Consider the following 17,788-nt stretch of genomic DNA (forward strand, 5'->3'; position numbering starts at 1 on the left):
TTGCTTGAATGCAAGCTGGCCCATCCTCAGTTGCATTGAATATGTGTTTCCAGGGTTTTACCGGAACAGAGTCCTTTATGAAATTCACACGTTTCATTTGTTTTTTAAATTAATAATGACGAATTCTAAACGCACCTTGAACCTGAGTTTACCGATGGGTGGTTCAGCATAAAACAAACCGCGAAATGCAAAAATGTTTTTTCGTTGTCGCGTTTGCATCAAAGATCCTCGAACTTGACCTAACTTTGTACTTATAATAGCATCTTGCAAGGCATATACTTGTAATAAATATAAAAGAAGTACTGAAGAAAACAGAAATTGCATTCCCGTCGAATATACGGTATAACTACCAGAATATTAACTAAAATAAAAATTGATAAGTCTTGAAAAGAACAACATATAATTTTATCAATATAATTTTATCAATTCTGTTAAACTTTTACTAACCTTTATGAGAAGTTCTATGTCGCGGGAATAGATTGTTTTCGAGATAAATAATTTCTACAGTCCAGCGATGCACAGGAACTAAAAATACACGTCAGTATCGCGAAGCAGCACGAGACTGCGGTAAATTTGGTAAAATTATGACAAACAACGTTTTTCAACCGTTCAAAATTGATGCATTTTCTTTTGCATACATCACACGAACGGTATTATTTCTCAAAATCGTTTGAACAATTTTATTGCATAACATCACAACTACAAGAGACGTACTATTTGTATTATTGTAGTATAGAAAATTCACCAAATTTAAACGATGTATGTAGATCTAAATGTTACATATGGTTTTGAGTAATCAAATTCTTTAATCCTATGTTGATCATATATGAATATTATATGTAATAAATAATTATTAATATTTTTTAGTAATTGGAGCTTAAACAGTGCTCATTATACTCATAAATTAGATATAATAACACATTCAATATTTATTACAGTTAATATCACAAAAATAGAAATGTAAGATATATATTTCTTTTCAATAAATTTGGAAATTACAACATTGCTATTAGCTACCTTTTGACAACGTTCCGTTGAAACGAATCGAATTTTACGTTGTTAGCTAAAGCTTGTTAAAGACGAGCTGACTGTTATTGTGCACACGGTACAGCGGTATTAGACTACTGCTTATCAACGCCGATAAGCCCGCGGAGGCGGTGGGGTTCATCCGTTGTCGATCGCGTTTGCAAAATAGTTAGAAAGGTGTAATGGTAGCTCGCAAAGGGAAATAAAGATGAATGCCTTGGCACAAAATCTATGTTTTATTTGCAAAAGTCGCCGTTTTGTACATAGGCCGTTAGCTTAATTGCCGATTGCGCAATCGAAGTCTCGCATGACTCCGTGTTGACATAGATAGTTCGAACGAGAGAGAGTGTGCGAGTGTAACGGTGATTCCTACTTACGTGGACCTCGCACGGCCTGGTAGTAGAGGGTTGGTTTTCTCGCGCGTACCGATGTACTATGTATTCACTTCTGTACTAGTTCCGCTTTTTCGGTAAATGCAAGCTTGCTAAATGACGCGTACGCCGATATCGTTGCAACCTCGAGCGAGTGAAGGTGATGTCCGATTACGTTAAGCGAGTAAGCGGAGAAGCTCCGAACTTTCCTCATGAATACGCGAGGGGCTTTTATTTATGCATCATTTAAGACCGGTCGATTTCGGAAATCATCGTGTCGTGGCGAAATGCTGCTGTGCTCTGCCTCTTTTTCTCTCTCTCTCTCTACAAATGTAATATTGCGCGCGTGTGCCTGCGTACTCACACATTCCATATCTTATGCCGCGAATAAATAAGGCGTAAATTGTCTTGTAACAAAGTGTAAAGTACAGATATATTAAACAATTTTTATTAAGTTACGCGGGATAAAGTTTTTCCCAAAACTGCATACGATCAGCAAAGTAATTTTCCTTCATCTGGAGCGTATTATTAATTTCTAAATAATTAAAAGTGTTCGAGTTCAATGTTTCCCATGTAACGTCTTGGAATAGTGAATTATTATTAGGAATTGGTTTCGAAGTTTTCGCAAAGTTCGTCCAAATAGTCGTAAACCTTTCGAGTATTTCGTTTTCTTTATCAGTTGTTTTAATCATCGGAAAGAATGCCGTGTAGAATATATAAAACAGTTCGTCTTGATGAGAAACACCTGAAATCATTCATAAATATTGTTCTTTTATAATAAATGACTGACTGATCTAATGAAAGAAAAATCCTTTTTTTACCATATGGTTTACCGTCGCTCCAATGGTAAAGACTGTACGGGCCTTCGTAATTAAAAAAATAAAAATAAATTGGTTGTTTTGATACACTTGCCATTAATGAAGCTATTCTTCGGACAGGATAAAGAGTTATAGCATCTGCATATATCTGTAAAATGAATTATTTTGAAACCGTATATTTTCATTTAAAAAAAAATCAATAGTAACATGTAACTCACGTAAGCACGGCCAATGGCATTTTTCAATGAAATCGGTTCATCGTTGAAATAAAATTTTTTCAACTCTCTGCTAACAATCTTAGATTTTGTGGTGTTGCGTTGATAAATGAAACTTATCGGAGCTATCGTTTCCCAATTATTGTTCAATTCCACGAAGGTGGAATCATCACCCTTCTGTGCAGCTTCGACGGATCCTAAAAATTGTCATTCACAATAAAATAAAATTTGTTGATACTTTTAAGTATCACTTACTTATATTGAAAGCTCCCATTTCGTCTCTGACAACTCCAGTGATAAATGGAACCTGATAAAAGTTTCCAGACTTAACAAGATTATTTGGCTGATCAGTCAGAAATCTTTCTACTCCTGGAATCTCAGGTTCGATTACAGGGTACCATATTAACACTGGATCACCTCTCCAATCCTAATGACGCAATCGCATATTTTAACTACTCATACGTATACTAAAAACCCCAATTTATTTAAAAACTTCAGTCTTACCCAGAATTTATTCTGAATAGTGCCAAATAATTCAGCTGGCACAGTCTTCAAGCAATCAAACATTTTTTTCATATTTTCAGTTGTACAATTGACAAGCTGCCCTAATTTGATCGCTAAATGTCTCTGATCTCGTGGATATGGTTCGAGTGTCATGGCTGGACCACTCAAAGCAATAGCTCGATGAAACAAACCCTTTGACATTGGTGACATCATGTGCAAGTAAACGCTCCGTGATCCAGCGCTTTGGCCGGCTAGAGTTACAGAATTAGGATCTCCACCGAAGACTGAGATGTGATCTTTGACGAATCGCAGTACTAAATTTTGATCCTTTAGACCGAGATTTCCTGGTGCATATTTATCGCCGGTACTGATAAAACCTATAATTTATTAGTAAATATTTTATGTAATTTATTATTTCGAACAATTAATTATACAAAAGATATTACCTAATGGTCCTAGACGGTAATTGAAGGTTACGAGTACTATATCTTTATCGAGTAAGTATTGAGGGCCTAAGATAGAACTTCTACCCGAACCACTTTTAAAACCACCAAAATGAATGAAAACTATGACCGGCTTCTTAACTGATTTATGATGACTTGCTAGCTAAGAAATAAAATTATGATGCTTTATTTTTATTAAAATAATATTTATATTTATTCATTTATGTACTTGTGTAGTATAAATGTTTAAAACCAAACAATCTTCCGAGACATTCGCTTTAGTACTGTACATAGGACATACTGGACCTTCTTGTGTGCCATCATAAGTGCCATTCCATGAATCTACTGGTTCTGGAGGCTAGAATAATGGATTTACCGTGAATTCAATCGGACAAATATTTTTTTTTTTTCAGATAACTCACCAAGAAACGTCTTTCGCCAACTGGAGCTTTGGCATATCTAATACTTCTAAATGCATAAATATCCTTGCCGCGACGGGTTTTCATTATCGTACCGGTGATTTCTCCAAGTTTCGTTCGAACTTTGGGATTTTTCTGTCCATAAATGCATATTATAATATTGAGTAGAACGAATAATAAAGATAGCCACACTTTATTCATGTCGATGCTACCAATTGAACTGGAGCAAGTACGAGCGTGATAAACGCGATGAGCTTGCGTATGACTAATTTTTCGTGATACCACAGATAGCTTTATAGTTTAGCTGATGTACCGTTATCGCGGCGCGAAAGTAACATAAGGAAAATAAACACTAAAATTAGCGAGGAAAATTTTTCTATTATCTTTTTATTCTTAGTACTCAGTTATTGCGATAATGAATTTCAAAATCGTCCACAAAGCAGAAAAAATTAGTTCATTAAGATTTGACTGATTTGAAAGATACATACTCTTATTATAAAAGTATATTGACATTTCTTAAGTACCAGAATAGTGAAATAATCACGTAGGATATAATGTCTCCCAAAATTTCATGCGGTCGGCGAAAAAATTTTTCTTCATTTCGAGTTGACTATTGATATCAAGATAATTGTAAGTATCGGGTGACAATTTTTCCCAAGTTACTCCAGAGAAGAGAGCATTGTCTTTAGGAATAGGTTCAGAGGTTCTGGCAAAATTCGCCCATATTGCTGTCATTCTGTCGACTAAATGAGCTTCTTTATCATTTTTACCAATCATTGGGAACGTTGATGTGTAGAATATGTAGAATAGATCATCTTGATGCGCTACGCCTAAATAAATAATTAAATAAAATAACGACATCCGTGATTATTTAATTTTGAGATATTTAAAAAAATGACAATTCACCATATGGCTTTCCATCACTCCACATATAACAACTGTAAGGTCCCTCGTAAGTGAACATATAGAGATAAACTGGATGTTTTGAAGTTTTGGCAATAATCGAAGCGTGTCTTCTGACTGGATAAACTGTTATAGCATCGGTATATATCTGCAATTGTATTTGATAATTGTTGTTATCACTTAAAAATATAACAAATGTTACAACATAAACTTACGTTAGCGCGTCCTATCGAGTTATTAAGTGTAATAGGCTCATTATTAAAATAAAAGCTCATCAGTTCGCTACTGACAGTTTTGGAGTGATCAGTGCCTCGTTCATACATGAAACTTATTGGCGCGATTTTCGACCAATTCTCGGTAAGATCTATAAATATCGAGTCATCGCCTTTCTTTGCCGCTTCAATCGCTTCTACAAACAACGTAAGTTAAAGTAAATTGAATATTCTCATTCGCATAGTTTTATTAAATAGCGTACCCATGTTTAAGGAGCCCATCTCGTCTCTGACGCAGCCTGTAACTAAAGGAACCTGTTCATAGTCACCGGATTTCAACAGATCAATTGGTTGATCAGTCAAAAATTTTTCTACTCCAGGTATATCAGGTTCGACGACAGGATACCAAATTAATACTGGATCCATATGCCATTCCTAAAATATCGGTACTTCAAAGTATTTACTTAAATAATCGGTTTAAAAGATAAAGGCAAAGTTTGTACCTGCAAGTTAGCCATTGAATTTCCATAGTCCTCAGCAGGTTTAGATCTGAGACAGTCAAACATCTTGTCCATATCTTCAGTCGGGCACTCCAATATTTCCGCTTGTTTAATAGCCAAGTGTTTCTGATGACCAGGCAATGGTTCGATCATTGCTGGCGAGCCACTCATTGCAATAACTCGATGAAACAAACCTCTTGACATCGGAGACATCATGTGTAAAATTACACTACAAGCACCTGCATTTTGACCTGTCAGTGTTACGGAATTGGGATCTCCACCGAAATCCTCAATGTGGTCTCTAACGAATTTTAGTACTAAATTTTGATCTTTCAGGCCAATATTGCCGGGTGCGTATTCGTCGCCTGTACTTATAAAACCTACAAACAAATTTCATGATATGAATTTTGACCTTTTTTACGGAAAAACTATTATTGGATAGATATATAATACCTAGAGCACCGATTCGGTAATTGAACGTTACGAGAACAATGTCATGATCCAACAAATATTGTGGTCCAAACCAAGAACTTCTACCGGTAGAACTGTGAAATCCTCCTGGATGAATGAAAACTATAACTGGTTTTTTTAATGGCTGTTTTTCTGCTGGCGATGGTAACTAAGTATTTAGAAAATTGCATTACATTACATTTGAAAATGTTTTTTTTTAATAAATATGAGTACTTACTTCGGTGGTAAATATGTTAAGAACTAAACAGTCTTCTGAAGTATTTGCAGCTTTGTAATAAGGACATGCAAAACCATCCTCTGTGGCGTCGTACAAATCAGACCATGGATCTACCGGAACAGGTGGCTATCGATCGACAAAAATAATATTCAATAATATTCCAGTGATGGGGAAAAAAAAGAATTTTGTTTTTGAAAAAAAGCTCACCAAAAAACGCTTTTCCCCAACCGGTGCTTTGGCATATCTAATATTTCTAAATGCAAGAATATTTTTTCCTGACCTAGATTTCATCGTTGAGCCAACAATCTTACCTAATTTCGTTTGTACTTCAGGAGGAGCTTCTTGTGCCGCGGATACGGTCAGAATAGAAAAAAATACGAATAGACGCATTTTCGTAAGCGGATTCAATGAGTCCAACGTTCGATGTTTAAATGGATCGAAAGCCATGTAATCCGTTGGACTTATAAACTCCTGATATGATTGGTATGACACACGACTTATTTTTGCGATTGAGTAATATAATTTGCGAGCAGGAGTCGCATACGCCAAGTTGAAAATTGTGAACGGAAAATGGAAATGATTTTTCCACTACTGACTTTTAATTCCGTGATCAGATTTGGGTAATATAAGCAGATTGCAGCGCAGACTATAATCAACGATAATAGAGCCTTATTCGTACGTAAGAGATTTGTTCATTCATGAATACAATTTAATTTATTACGAAATTGCGTTATTTACTGCACGTCCAGGTTATCTGAATTGTGTTTTATTTCTCGTGATATCTCGATTTTTTACACTTCTTCATCCGCGGTTGCATCGTCGGTCGCGCCCTCAGCTTCACCGTCAGCTCCCATTTCCGGGTCCGCCGCTTCTTTCTCAGCCTTCTCTTGAGCTGCACGCTCTCTCTCTTTCGCCTGTTTCTTCGCAGCGCGGGGATCAAACACCGGGTCAATCGTTAGCTCGAAAACAATCCTGTCAATCGGTTTTTTCTTCTTTTGTTTTTCCTCCTCTTTCGCTTTTCTCTCTTCCTCCTTCTCTTCTTCAGTTTTACATTCGGCTTCTGGATAAGGTTTCCGTTCTGGCATCACTTTGCCAATAACCTGTGTATAAAGGTGAATATTTTTTTCATGCATTATTTATACAATTTGTTTTTTTTTTCGAAATTTTATCTTATAAAATTAAGTCAATTTATAAATGTAATCTAATGATGAAATTACTGGTTTAGGGTAAATGGGCATGCCGAACTCGTCCTTTTCTCTCGGCGGTGATTTCGTCACGGGCTCCGCCTGATACTTCGGCTTAGCCAAGGCTTCGGTCAACGGCGAAGCTTGCGCCGCCTTCGCACATTCGCTAATTTTGTATGGATCTTTGCAAGTATCACCTTTATACTTCTTCGGTACGGCAAGCTTCTCGACAGTTGGTGTGGCTGTTCAACGCGCAACGAGCAATGAATTCGCAACCGAAAAATCCTCGTTCAAGTACGAACCTTTGCAGTTTTTGGCGGCTTCCGAGATTATCCTTGGAAACTCTGTGCAGACGCCAAGAACCTCGAAACGCCACGCGTTCTTTTCCATCTGACGTTTTTTACGAGCCTCCTGTTCCTCCTCGGTCTCTTCTTTCTTCTGTGAGCAGACCATCCTATTCTTTGATGTCTTATCTTCGCATCCTTGAGCAATCGCGTCTTGGTATTCGACGTCTTGATCGGCATCGTCAGCCACATCTTCGTCTTCGTCTTCATTATCCTTACACATGAGTCTCACTTTCGTTCCCTTGTTACTTATTGCCTTCGCTTCCTCCTCGAGTCGTCTTTGCTCATCTAAGTACTGCTGTCTTTCCTCCTTGCACCGTCTCTCTTCTTCGCGACGTTTCAACTCGGCGCGCCTTTTCATTTGTTCTTCGTACGCTTGCTTGCCTCGCGGTTCCAATTCCTCGATAATTTGATCGCGCCATTTTTGTGCCTTTTCAGTTTCTTGGCCTATCAGCTTACGGTAACTTGGTATCGCTAAGAATTCCATCCATGAGGATAACTGAAATAAATTGAAATTCGACAAAAAGGAAAAATTTGTGCAACAAATATCCACCTCACCTCTCCTGTCTTTTGACACTTCGCCTCGGGTTCCTCGCACTGGTCATTCAGTCGACGTCTCTTGAGTGGTATCGCAAGCTCGTCCGTTCTCTCCGAAGTTTTTCTCTTTATTGATCTTCTACACACTTGATTAAACGATTTACACTCCACCATTGGCCTAATTTTCGGTTGACTTAACAATAGCATGTTCTCTGTTGCCCTGTATCTCAAAGCTGATCTCTTAACGCAACCGAGCTCGACGCATTCGGGAGGCATACGAATTTTCGGGAATGCCAATTCTCTTGTGCGTTTGGTCATTTGCGCACATCGAATGTTTCGAGTCATTAACCGTTTTACGCACTGAGTCACCGGGCGAACGATCGGTTTGGAGAGAACTTTGAGGCGTTTATTCAGTTGGCGTAGTTTCACTGCTTTGCGGATCTCGGTGAAACGAAAATTAAGTCAATTTAGTACTCAAAAATAATTTTTCAAAGCAATTGAATCACGTCATTCAAAGGTTAAATATTTTTTTTAATCATGTTGAATAAAAATTAAATTATGCAGAATTACTATGGGTTCGGGATCTGGTAATTTTCTTGGAAGCGCATTAACCTTCACCCACGCGTCGAATTGTGCCCAGTCTTCGGGCGTCTTCAGCCATCTTTTGAGTTTCAGTACCCGGGGCTTTATTCTAAATCAACGTCAAATAGATTTAATTCGATTTTATTCACAACAGTCAGCCTGTCTACATTTCCGTATGCATACAAACTTTTTGATTTTTTTTTTCTTTTTTGGTTTAAGTTGGTCAGGTGCACGTTTCACGACGGCTGGCATCTTCTAAATGTTACTGTAAATTTTAACGTTAATTTATAAATTTAATATTTTGAAGGTTGGCCAAATGATAATTTTGATCAATAGATGAAGGTAGCTGCAAATCAAAGTACAGTCTTGTTTTATTATTTTTTAAAAATTTATTCTATGATGACAATTTGAAAACTTCATTATAAAAGTCAATACCACGATAACGTTTATAAGAATTATAATTGTATACTTTTATAATTTAACATTAAATATATAAAATGGACGGTCTTGGAGTTATAATACTCATAGTCTTTTTCTTATGCACAATATACGCTGTAGTTTAATTCTTGGACGGATTGAGTTTTAGTTGCACATAGAAACACATAAAAAGGTTTATACTTAAAAATATTGAAAGTATTTTAAAGTGCGTGAGGTTAATATGCAAGTGGTTGAGTTTAAGAAAGAAAAGCAGTATCACCAGTTTTTTTATGGTCGCTAACTATAAACTACATTTTGAATGTGAGTTTCGTACTAAATCGTATGAATAAATCTTCGTATGTACAATGATCATGAATTTGTTTCATATATGTATATAGATATATGTAAAACTGACCTATCACGATCTCTATAAAAGAATTATTTGTATAAAAGGTTCGAAAATATGCTCCCCAACGCATAAAAATAGAGTTAAATACAAAGCGGTACAATATAAAATGAAAAAAGAATCGAAGGAATTCTTTGGACGGCTTTTACATCACTACAAAATACCTCATTACTCTTTCTTGGACAGAAGGCACTTGGTTTTATTTCGAAAACGCTCGCTTTAGAGACAAACGTCCGAATCAGTACGTTAAAAGTTAACAAATTTCAGACAAATTGATCGGACTACTATACAATTATCGGCTAAGAAGAAACGTCAGCGTTATCATTAAAAGTGTGCCAATTAGTGAATGTTCGCAAGCCATAGAGCCAGCAGTACAATCGACAGTCCGTCTTGCACGCATAAAGTCTTGGCCCAAATAAGCGCTGTATTCACGTTTTTCAGGAGGAATTATAGCCAACTGCTGCGTCGCGTCCTGGAAAATCAAATCGCTGTACGGTGGCTGACTGTAGAACATACCGAATGTGAATTCATCTTGTTCTTTTCGACCGTAAAATTGTTGCGCATATATGAGTAAATTCGCGTAGGCGTTGATCTGTAAGAAAATTATGGTTTGAATCATATAACTATTAAATTTCAATAAAACTTCTTGCTTCACACTGTTTTAAAACTCACTTGAGTCTCGTTGTACGAGTGGTAACCACCTCTTGTAACTACAGCGTTGGCAACGACTTTGCCAAGATTACAAAGCAAGTAATCGTTAGTGGATTTACGCGTACCATCAGGGCAGAGTAGCTGGAAATCCTTGGTAAAAGTATTACGTGCCCACCATTCCCTGCGTTTGCCATCTGTGTTTTCAGCAACGGTTGTATGTTTTACGAAAGCAACCTCGCCACCACCTTCGGCTAGGCAACGCAAAGCACCGGTATGGCCGTAGTAATCTTCTGAGGCATCGCGACGGCAGTAACGTTCTTTCGTGCCATGACATAGATCGCAGAGATTGTCGTAAGGTACTCCTGTCAAAAAAAGTCACAAAGTTTTAAAATACTAATTAAAATAAAAAAATCAATGTGTAGGCACAAAAACAACTGCAATTCCGAAAGAAAACAAGAATTACCTGTATTATATTCAGCACTAAGAGCACCAGGTACGCAAGACTTGACAAAGTATTCGGCTGCAGATCTAAGAGAATCACACCCATAACCACGAATCCAATTATTGGAAATCAAATAAGCCATTGGGTAAATCCAGCCAGCGGCAGTGTTGATGCCACCATGGCAAGAGTATTTATTTTTCATATAGGTAAGATCAGTATTGTCGTCTTCTTCACGAGCAACGGCTACCACGTAATAAGCAGGTTCGCCGAGATTATAAACTTCAGAAACGAAGGGGATGAGTTCGTAACGTAAACCTGCTGTGTAGACATCACCTGCGTCGAACACCGATACGTCGGCTTGCCTGCAAAATGTAAGTAAATGGTTTGATATTCGTAATAAGTTCTTGATTTTTTTAGGAAGGTTACTTACCCATTTCTGATTGCTTGCATGCAGTGAATGTGACTTTGACCTTTTAAACACAGCAATTCAGGTTGCAACAGTTGAGCTTTCATAGCAATCTGAAGGGAATATTTCATCAGCGTTTTTTTATTAGCGTCACTTTTTATTTTATGGAAATTTTATCGAATTTATTAAATTACCTTCATTTTTACGCATTTCTCAAACTCTGCTTCAGAAGCTACGCAAAGAGTCATTTTTTGAACAGGACAATGCCGTAGGCCAAGTATCATGTCGTGGAATTCCTTCTTCAAGTATCCACTAAATGTTTGATCTGATTCTTGAATACGCACAAAATCTTTGGCTGCATCCTGTTCATAGAATTGTCAAAATATAATTGGTATTTTAATTTTCAGAGTCTAAATATTTCAAATCATATTCTTACCGAAAATAATAGATTGTGATGAATGCCATAACGACTGCTAGACTCAAAAATATTGAATATATCTAAAGGTTGTATGCTTGGATCTGATGTGCTGGACAAGTAACGTTCTCCGTTTCTGCCATATCCTGGCGTCGAATTGTAAAACTTATCATTACCGACTCGGCTGTTGTAGTAATCGGTTTGAGGAGTGCTAGTGCTACTATTATATTTTCCGAAAAATTTCACCGCATCTTCTAAGAATTTCTGATACAACTTTCTCTTATTTTGATCAGTAGCGGAAGAAACGACAATTGCGTTGGTTGGTACCTTCCCCCAGTGACAAATGTCATACTCATCCACAGATCTACGAGATCCATCCAGACAGAGAAGCTCAAACTCATCTTTCTTGACATCAGCTATAAATAAAAAAAATAATCAGTTCATCTATTCTACTGGAATTGAAATTGTGATATAATCACTTACTAAAATCTGTATTTTTATGCCTGTTATTAGTCATTTCCTCAACGGTAGTGTGAACAAGGAAGGCAATTTCACCTGCTTCAACTAAACATCTAAATGCTCCTTCGTAACCTGAATATGGATCTGAATTTGTGCACCTACCACCTGGTATTTTGCCTATGCAGAGCTTGCATAGATGATCAGAGTTATCACCAAGTGGATTGTACTTGTTGACTAGAGAATTAACAGCACAACTTGGACCAAAGAATGCTGTTGTAGATTTAACATGGTTGTTGCAGTCAATAATTTCCATACCTCCATCTTTCATCAACTAAAAGAACAATGAATATTTGATCAAATTTATATAATACATTAAATTAAATCATTCTGAAGTTGCTTATTATAACTCAACTTGATTTACAAACTCACATGATGAATTGAAGTAACCCATCCAGCCAACATACCAACTCCTGCAAAACAAGCTTTCTTGCCACGTAAATGACTTATATGAATAACTTCTGACATTGAATTTTTTTTGACAACGGCAACAGCATACTGATAATTTACACCAGCGTTACCAGTATTACCATTATTATTAGTATCAAGGATCTCTTGCATTATAGGTACCAAACTGTGATACATTCCACCCACAAATACTTCACCAGCATCAAGAGTTGTCAAATGAGCTTTTTCATGATCCAACAAAGACATACACTCATCCTTGTTAAATGCTTGCAAACATTTAATGGATATGTAATTGTTACGAAACTTGGAGATTTCTCTGTCAACTGCTTCTGCAAAGTCTTCACACTTTTTTTGCTCTCCTTCGGATACTGTACACCATACTGCAGTGTTATTCAAATTTTGTGCTGAAAGAAATAGAACCATGCTCAGATTAATTAATTTTATACAGTGTCAGTAATTCATAACCAAGAATCTACATATCATAATATGCTTATATTTTTATAAATCCTAAATGAAATGAAGACAAAAAATCATTGAAAAAATTGTTATTAACAGCCGACTATTAAAGACGAACCAAGCATTTTTCAAAACTTAAAAATCACAACATTGTGAATAAACAAGATAAAAAAAGCACAAACTCACTTGCTGAATCTCGAATCGAACCACCTATCAGTGCTAAAAATAATAGCAAATTCAAACGATTATCCTGCATTTTTTCAACCGTCAACCCGTGAAACTTTAACAAACAGAATAAAAAATAGGGCGTATTGTGGGTGACAACGCCCTGTGGTATGCATCAACCAGTCGCGCGCGCGTCTCTCTCTCTCTGCTCGGTTAGTATGTGTATGCCAACGCACAGGCGTAGTATAGTGAACCACGTATAGTAAGTGAGTTTTACTGTATCCGTGCTTTCGAAAATGGACAGGTTAGAATCGCCCGAGCCACAAGGCGCATGCGTTGCACGAGCTGCCCGAATCTGAAATTTTCGTCAGTGTGCACGATTGAATTTGACGTTACTCGAGCCTGATCAATTCACCAATTGTTCGATTATTGCAGCGACTAAAATAGCCCACTTATCAAATGTATTTGGAGAAAGGTAATTTTCAAAATTGCACTGATTGCTAGATCACAGGAATAATTGTGCGTTTATTAAAAAAAAATGACGATCAAAATCGTAGCATCGTGTGTCGATGATTGATCTAACAAAAGCATTGTTTCGCAAAGTCACACACTAGTCAAGATCGAGAATGATAACCGTGTACCAACCAACCAAGTTCCGAACCTACACGCGCGTATGCGCGCACATCCAGAATGCAGCGAAGATCATGGATGTAACGAAGAGGGGATCGTATCATCAGCAGCCGCGAGGAGAGAGAACGCAGAGAATTGGCAGGCAGTTGGCGCGCAGCATTAGCGTTCTCAAGCTGCGCGATGGATCTCTTGACATTGACATTGCTGATCGCGGCGGTTTACGCTGCCTACCGATACGTTTCGGGCAAGCGCGCGCGCTTCGCGGACAAGGGCGTGCCCTGCGTCGGATATCCGCCACTCGGCAGCAACGCGATCGCGCTCTTCCGTCTGAAGCACGTGGCGGACGCGCTCACCGAGTTGTACGACACCCATCCCGAGGCCAAGTACGTCGGCGCCTTCGACTTTGCCCGGCCGATGATCTTGCTCCGCGACCCCGAGCTGATCAAGCTGGTGACCATCAAGCACTTCGACAGCTTCCCGAACCATCAGCCGTTCTTCGACGTCACGCTAGATCCGCTTTTCGCCGGCAACCTGTTCAACATCACCGGCGAGCAATGGAAGGAGACGAGGAACATGCTGACGCCCTCGTTCACCGCGAGCAAAATGAAGGGTATGCACGAGCTGATCGAGCAGTGCGCGAAAAATTTCGTCGGTCACCTCGACGCGTTGCCCAGCGACGTGAGGAAAATGATGGGCACCAAGGAGCTGTTCACCAAGTTTACCAACGACGCCATCGCGACGTGCGCTTTCGGGATCGAGGTCGACTCGCTGAAAAATCCCAGCAACGAATTCTACGTCCTCGGCCAGGGCGCCACCAACTTCGACGGTATCATGGGGATTAAGTTCATCGCGTTCAGGCTGTTTCCGTACCTCATGAAGCTGTTCAAGGTCAGGCTGTTCACCAAACGCGTGGCCGATTTCTTCGAGAGCGTCGTCGCGACAACCGTGAAGACTCGCGAGGAGAAGGGCATCGTTCGCCCGGACATGATCCAGTTGATGATGAACGCGCGAAGCAAAAACAACGAGAGCATCAAATTGGACATAACGTCGATGACCGCCAACGCGTTCACGTTCTTCTTCGGTGGTTTCGAAACCACCTCCACGCAAATGTGCGCCATGGCTCACGAGCTCGCCATCAATCCTGACGTTCAGAAGAAATTGCAGCACGAAATCGACGAGGTGATGCAGAGGAGCAACGCCAGTCCGACTTACGAAGACATTCAAGGAATGCTGTATCTCGATGCTGTTTTCAACGAGACTATGAGGAGGCACTCGCCCATCGCTGTCCTAGACCGAAATTGCGTGAAAGCATTCGAGTTGCCGCCAGCGGTAGCTGGTGCTAAGCCCTACCTCATAAAACCTGGCGACGGAGTGTGGATCCCGGTAACGCCCATACACATGGATCCGAAGTATTACGAAAATCCAAAGCGGTTCGATCCTGAGAGGTACTACGACAAGAAGATCACCATTAATGACGTGACGAATCTTGGCTTCGGCATCGGGCCGCGAAGTTGCATCGCTAATCGCTTCGCAGCGATGGAAATTAAGACTTTGTTTGTTCACTTACTCAGCAGTTTCAATCTAGTCGCAAACGAGAAAACCTGTTCGCCTTACGTGTACAGCAAAGCTAGTTTTAGTGCTAAACCCGTTGGCGGATTTTGGTTGGCTGTCGAGCCGAGGAAACGCAAGTGATGCGTTGACAAACGAACTTGCTTTTTCTTTTCTACTTGGCGTCAAATGGATAATATTTTAATACCGAATATAATAAATGTAGCTAATATCAAAATTCTATATTAAATGCTAATTCTGACGATAATCTTGGTTTTTCTTATCCTTTTCTATACTTGATAAGTTCGAAACTGTACAATAGATATAGGAGCAATTTTAAGGTATTCAAAACTACTGACAAATTTTTTAAATTAGTGCTGTTCCCTCCAGTGACCATACGTGCGGTTATTTTTTCTCAGTTAATTATCCATTCGTGTAGTATGCAAATACTTTGGCAAGTCACATTATTGTTAGTTGACCGACAAGTGACACGATAGTAATTTCTCATCCCACTATCTCGTGGAGCTGTATCACGGAAGTACGTGTTTGAAAATTGTCTACGACCTTGGTAGCGCAAAAACTTGTAGATTTCAAAGCGAGTGCTCCCATTTAATGTGCAAAAGTAATTACTTCGCAACCGAATGAATTAAAATACTATTTGAAAGCTGTTGCCCTAACAATCAATTCGGTATATGCAACGAAAAGTGCGCAGTCGATCTGTCGTTCCATCAATCTCATATTAATTTACAATTTAAACAATTTATTAGATGTTTCACACGCCGAATCAATAACGTTCAGCTCGCGCGTCGTTTTCCTCTTCTATCAGCTGCTGTTTACAATAATTGTAAGATAAGCTAATTGGCACGCTTGTCTGCAATTGTTTTTTTTTGTGCGCAATTGCAGTATATTTTTATTTGCACACCGAATAGTCAGCAATGGACTTCTCAACGTACGCATTAATAATCATCGTCGTTTATGAAATTTATTATTACCTGAATAGACGACGCGCGATTTTCATGGAACAAGGTGTACCCTGCTACGGATGGCCATTGCTCAGCAACATCATACTGTACTTCTTAATGCCGATGTCCCTTGCGGACCAGCTGAAAATGACGTACAATAAGTATTCGAAGGCCAAGTACTTTGGCTCGTTCAACATTTTTCAGCCGGTGGTTGTAGTACGCGATCTGGAGTTGATCAAAACAATGGCCATCAAGAACTTCGAAAGCTTTCCGGCACATATGCGGTACTTCGACTACTCGCTGGATAAATTGTTCGGCAGCCAATTGTTCAACTCAACCGGTGAGTATTGGAAGAATACAAAAGCCATATTATCGCCGGCGTTTACACCGAGCAAGTTAAAAAACATGCATGGCTTCGTGGTCGAGTGTGCTAAAGAATTTGTTGGGCATCTTAATCAGTTGCCGGTCAGCGAGAGAATGTGGCTGGAGACAAAAGAGCTTTTGAGCCGATTTACCAACGACGCTATTGCTAGTTCGGCCTACGGCATTAAAATCGATTCCATGCGAAATCCCAACAATAAATTTTACGTTCTTGGTAGCAAAGCGACCAACTTGGACACCACGACGGGAATCAAATTCATCGCGCTCAACGTTTTTCCCAAATTCTGCAGGCTCATGAACATGGGATTGTTCAACACTGAGGTTTACGACTTTTTCAAGGATATCGTGGAGAAAACGATGAGGATGAGGGAGGAAACGGGTATTCGCCGAGCTGACTTGATACAGTTGATGATGAAAACGCAAGAGAGCGGCATGAAAATGGATATTTTCGACATGACCGCCCAAGCTTTTACGTTTTTCTTTGCTGGTTTTGAGACTACTTCGACGTTGATGAGCGCCTTGGCTTATGAATTGGCACTCAATCCTGACATTCAAAAAAAATTGCAGCTAGAGATCGATCAAGTTATGCGAAGAAGTAACGGCAATCTCACTTACGAAGACATCAATGATATGCCCTACTTCGACTCTGTAATAGCCGAGGCTTTGAGAGCGCATCCGCCTCTGATAGTAATCGATAGAATATGTGACAAGGATTATCAATTACCACCAGCTGTACCTGGTGGAAAACCATTTACTGTCAAAAGTGGTATGGGAGTTATATTTCCAGCTGCTGCTATTCAAAGGGATCCTAAATACTTTGATGATCCAGACAAATTCGATCCCGAACGTTATGCAGGAAAGAAGTTTACCTTCAATGACGTGACCAATTTGGGTTTCGGTATCGGACCAAGAAATTGTCTTGGCTATCGATTCGCTAATATGACTGTGAAAGTTTTGTTTTCCTACATACTTACTGACTTCAACTTGATACCAAATTCAAAAACTCGCTCGCCTTATACTTACAGTTGGTTCAGCTATACTGTCAGACCACCTGGCGGATATTGCTTGGCTATTGAACCGAGAAAATCAAAATAATTCAACCAAATTTTGCGGTGTACATTTATTTTGAATCATCAAGAATAATGTATTCTATAAAATAGTTTTTTATAAATTATTATGTCTATTTTCATTTGTGTTCACTTGTAATAAAATTGAGTTGTAATATTTTTGTCCCGGAAA

At 38.9% G+C, this 17,788-nt stretch overlaps 4 protein-coding genes across 4 annotated transcripts; 1 reads left to right on the plus strand and 3 right to left on the minus strand.

The window, feature by feature from the left end:
* Positions 1 to 329: 329 nt before the first annotated feature.
* On the minus strand, positions 330 to 6,787 carry LOC131666991 (uncharacterized). Its single transcript, XM_058940141.1, has 18 exons — positions 6,307 to 6,787; positions 6,100 to 6,225; positions 5,865 to 6,030; positions 5,415 to 5,791; positions 5,175 to 5,346; positions 4,915 to 5,108; positions 4,703 to 4,847; positions 4,341 to 4,626; positions 3,800 to 4,016; positions 3,607 to 3,735; positions 3,381 to 3,540; positions 2,935 to 3,311; positions 2,686 to 2,857; positions 2,434 to 2,627; positions 2,219 to 2,363; positions 1,404 to 2,142; positions 448 to 525; positions 330 to 361 (listed from the first exon to the last, which is right to left on the minus strand). Exons 1-16 carry the CDS (start codon positions 6,544 to 6,546, stop codon positions 1,853 to 1,855), a joined length of 3,390 nt encoding a protein of 1,129 aa, XP_058796124.1. The 5' UTR covers positions 6,547 to 6,787; the 3' UTR covers positions 330 to 361; positions 448 to 525; positions 1,404 to 1,852.
* Positions 6,788 to 6,790: 3 nt separating this feature from the next.
* Positions 6,791 to 8,998, minus strand: LOC131666992 (calponin homology domain-containing protein DDB_G0272472-like). Its single transcript, XM_058940142.1, is given in 6 exon segments — positions 6,791 to 7,199; positions 7,317 to 7,525; positions 7,586 to 8,167; positions 8,170 to 8,605; positions 8,735 to 8,855; positions 8,934 to 8,998. Coding segments are annotated over 6 exon segments (1,722 nt in total). The 3' UTR covers positions 6,791 to 6,890.
* LOC131667034 (transferrin 2) lies at positions 8,500 to 13,255 on the minus strand. Its single transcript, XM_058940202.1, has 9 exons — positions 13,050 to 13,255; positions 12,372 to 12,811; positions 11,967 to 12,273; positions 11,505 to 11,899; positions 11,263 to 11,430; positions 11,093 to 11,181; positions 10,684 to 11,024; positions 10,242 to 10,582; positions 8,500 to 10,161 (listed from the first exon to the last, which is right to left on the minus strand). The coding sequence occupies exons 1-9, from the start codon at positions 13,117 to 13,119 to the stop codon at positions 9,862 to 9,864; spliced, it is 2,451 nt and encodes an 816-aa protein (XP_058796185.1). The 5' UTR covers positions 13,120 to 13,255; the 3' UTR covers positions 8,500 to 9,861.
* A 523-nt stretch (positions 13,256 to 13,778) lies between these two features.
* On the plus strand, positions 13,779 to 17,781 carry LOC131666993 (uncharacterized). Its single transcript, XM_058940143.1, has 3 exons — positions 13,779 to 15,342; positions 15,974 to 16,050; positions 16,136 to 17,781. Exons 1-3 carry the CDS (start codon positions 13,839 to 13,841, stop codon positions 17,642 to 17,644), a joined length of 3,090 nt encoding a protein of 1,029 aa, XP_058796126.1. The 5' UTR covers positions 13,779 to 13,838; the 3' UTR covers positions 17,645 to 17,781.
* Positions 17,782 to 17,788: the final 7 nt, after the last annotated feature.

Source organism: Phymastichus coffea, unplaced genomic scaffold (genome assembly GCF_024137745.1).
Source record: "Phymastichus coffea isolate CEN01 unplaced genomic scaffold, Cenicafe_Pcof_1.1 PCOF00062, whole genome shotgun sequence".
NCBI classification, from domain to species: Eukaryota; Metazoa; Arthropoda; class Insecta; order Hymenoptera; family Eulophidae; genus Phymastichus; species Phymastichus coffea.

Excerpts from the sequence above, each read along its gene's own strand:
- LOC131667034 (XM_058940202.1), bottom strand. The coding sequence starts at position 13,119 with ATGCAGGATAATCGTTTGAATTTGCTATTATTTTTAGCACTGATAGGT. Across the intron at positions 12,274-12,371 it reads GGGTTACTTCAATTCATCAT|TTGATGAAAGATGGAGGTAT; the intron begins GTGAGTTTGTAA and ends TTGTTCTTTTAG. Across the intron at positions 10,162-10,241 it reads ACTCGTACAACGAGACTCAA|ATCAACGCCTACGCGAATTT; the intron begins GTGAGTTTTAAA and ends ATTTTCTTACAG.
- LOC131666991 (XM_058940141.1), bottom strand. The coding sequence starts at position 6,546 with ATGGCTTTCGATCCATTTAAACATCGAACGTTGGACTCATTGAATCCG. Across the intron at positions 4,848-4,914 it reads ACTCGATAGGACGCGCTAAC|ATATATACCGATGCTATAAC; the intron begins GTAAGTTTATGT and ends ATACAATTGCAG. Across the intron at positions 2,364-2,433 it reads ATGCCATTGGCCGTGCTTAC|ATATATGCAGATGCTATAAC; the intron begins GTGAGTTACATG and ends TTCATTTTACAG.
- LOC131666993 (XM_058940143.1), top strand. The coding sequence starts at position 13,839 with ATGGATCTCTTGACATTGACATTGCTGATCGCGGCGGTTTACGCTGCC. Across the intron at positions 15,343-15,973 it reads GGCTGTCGAGCCGAGGAAAC|ATGTTTCACACGCCGAATCA; the intron begins GCAAGTGATGCG and ends ACAATTTATTAG. Across the intron at positions 16,051-16,135 it reads AGCTGCTGTTTACAATAATT|TCAGCAATGGACTTCTCAAC; the intron begins GTAAGATAAGCT and ends CACACCGAATAG.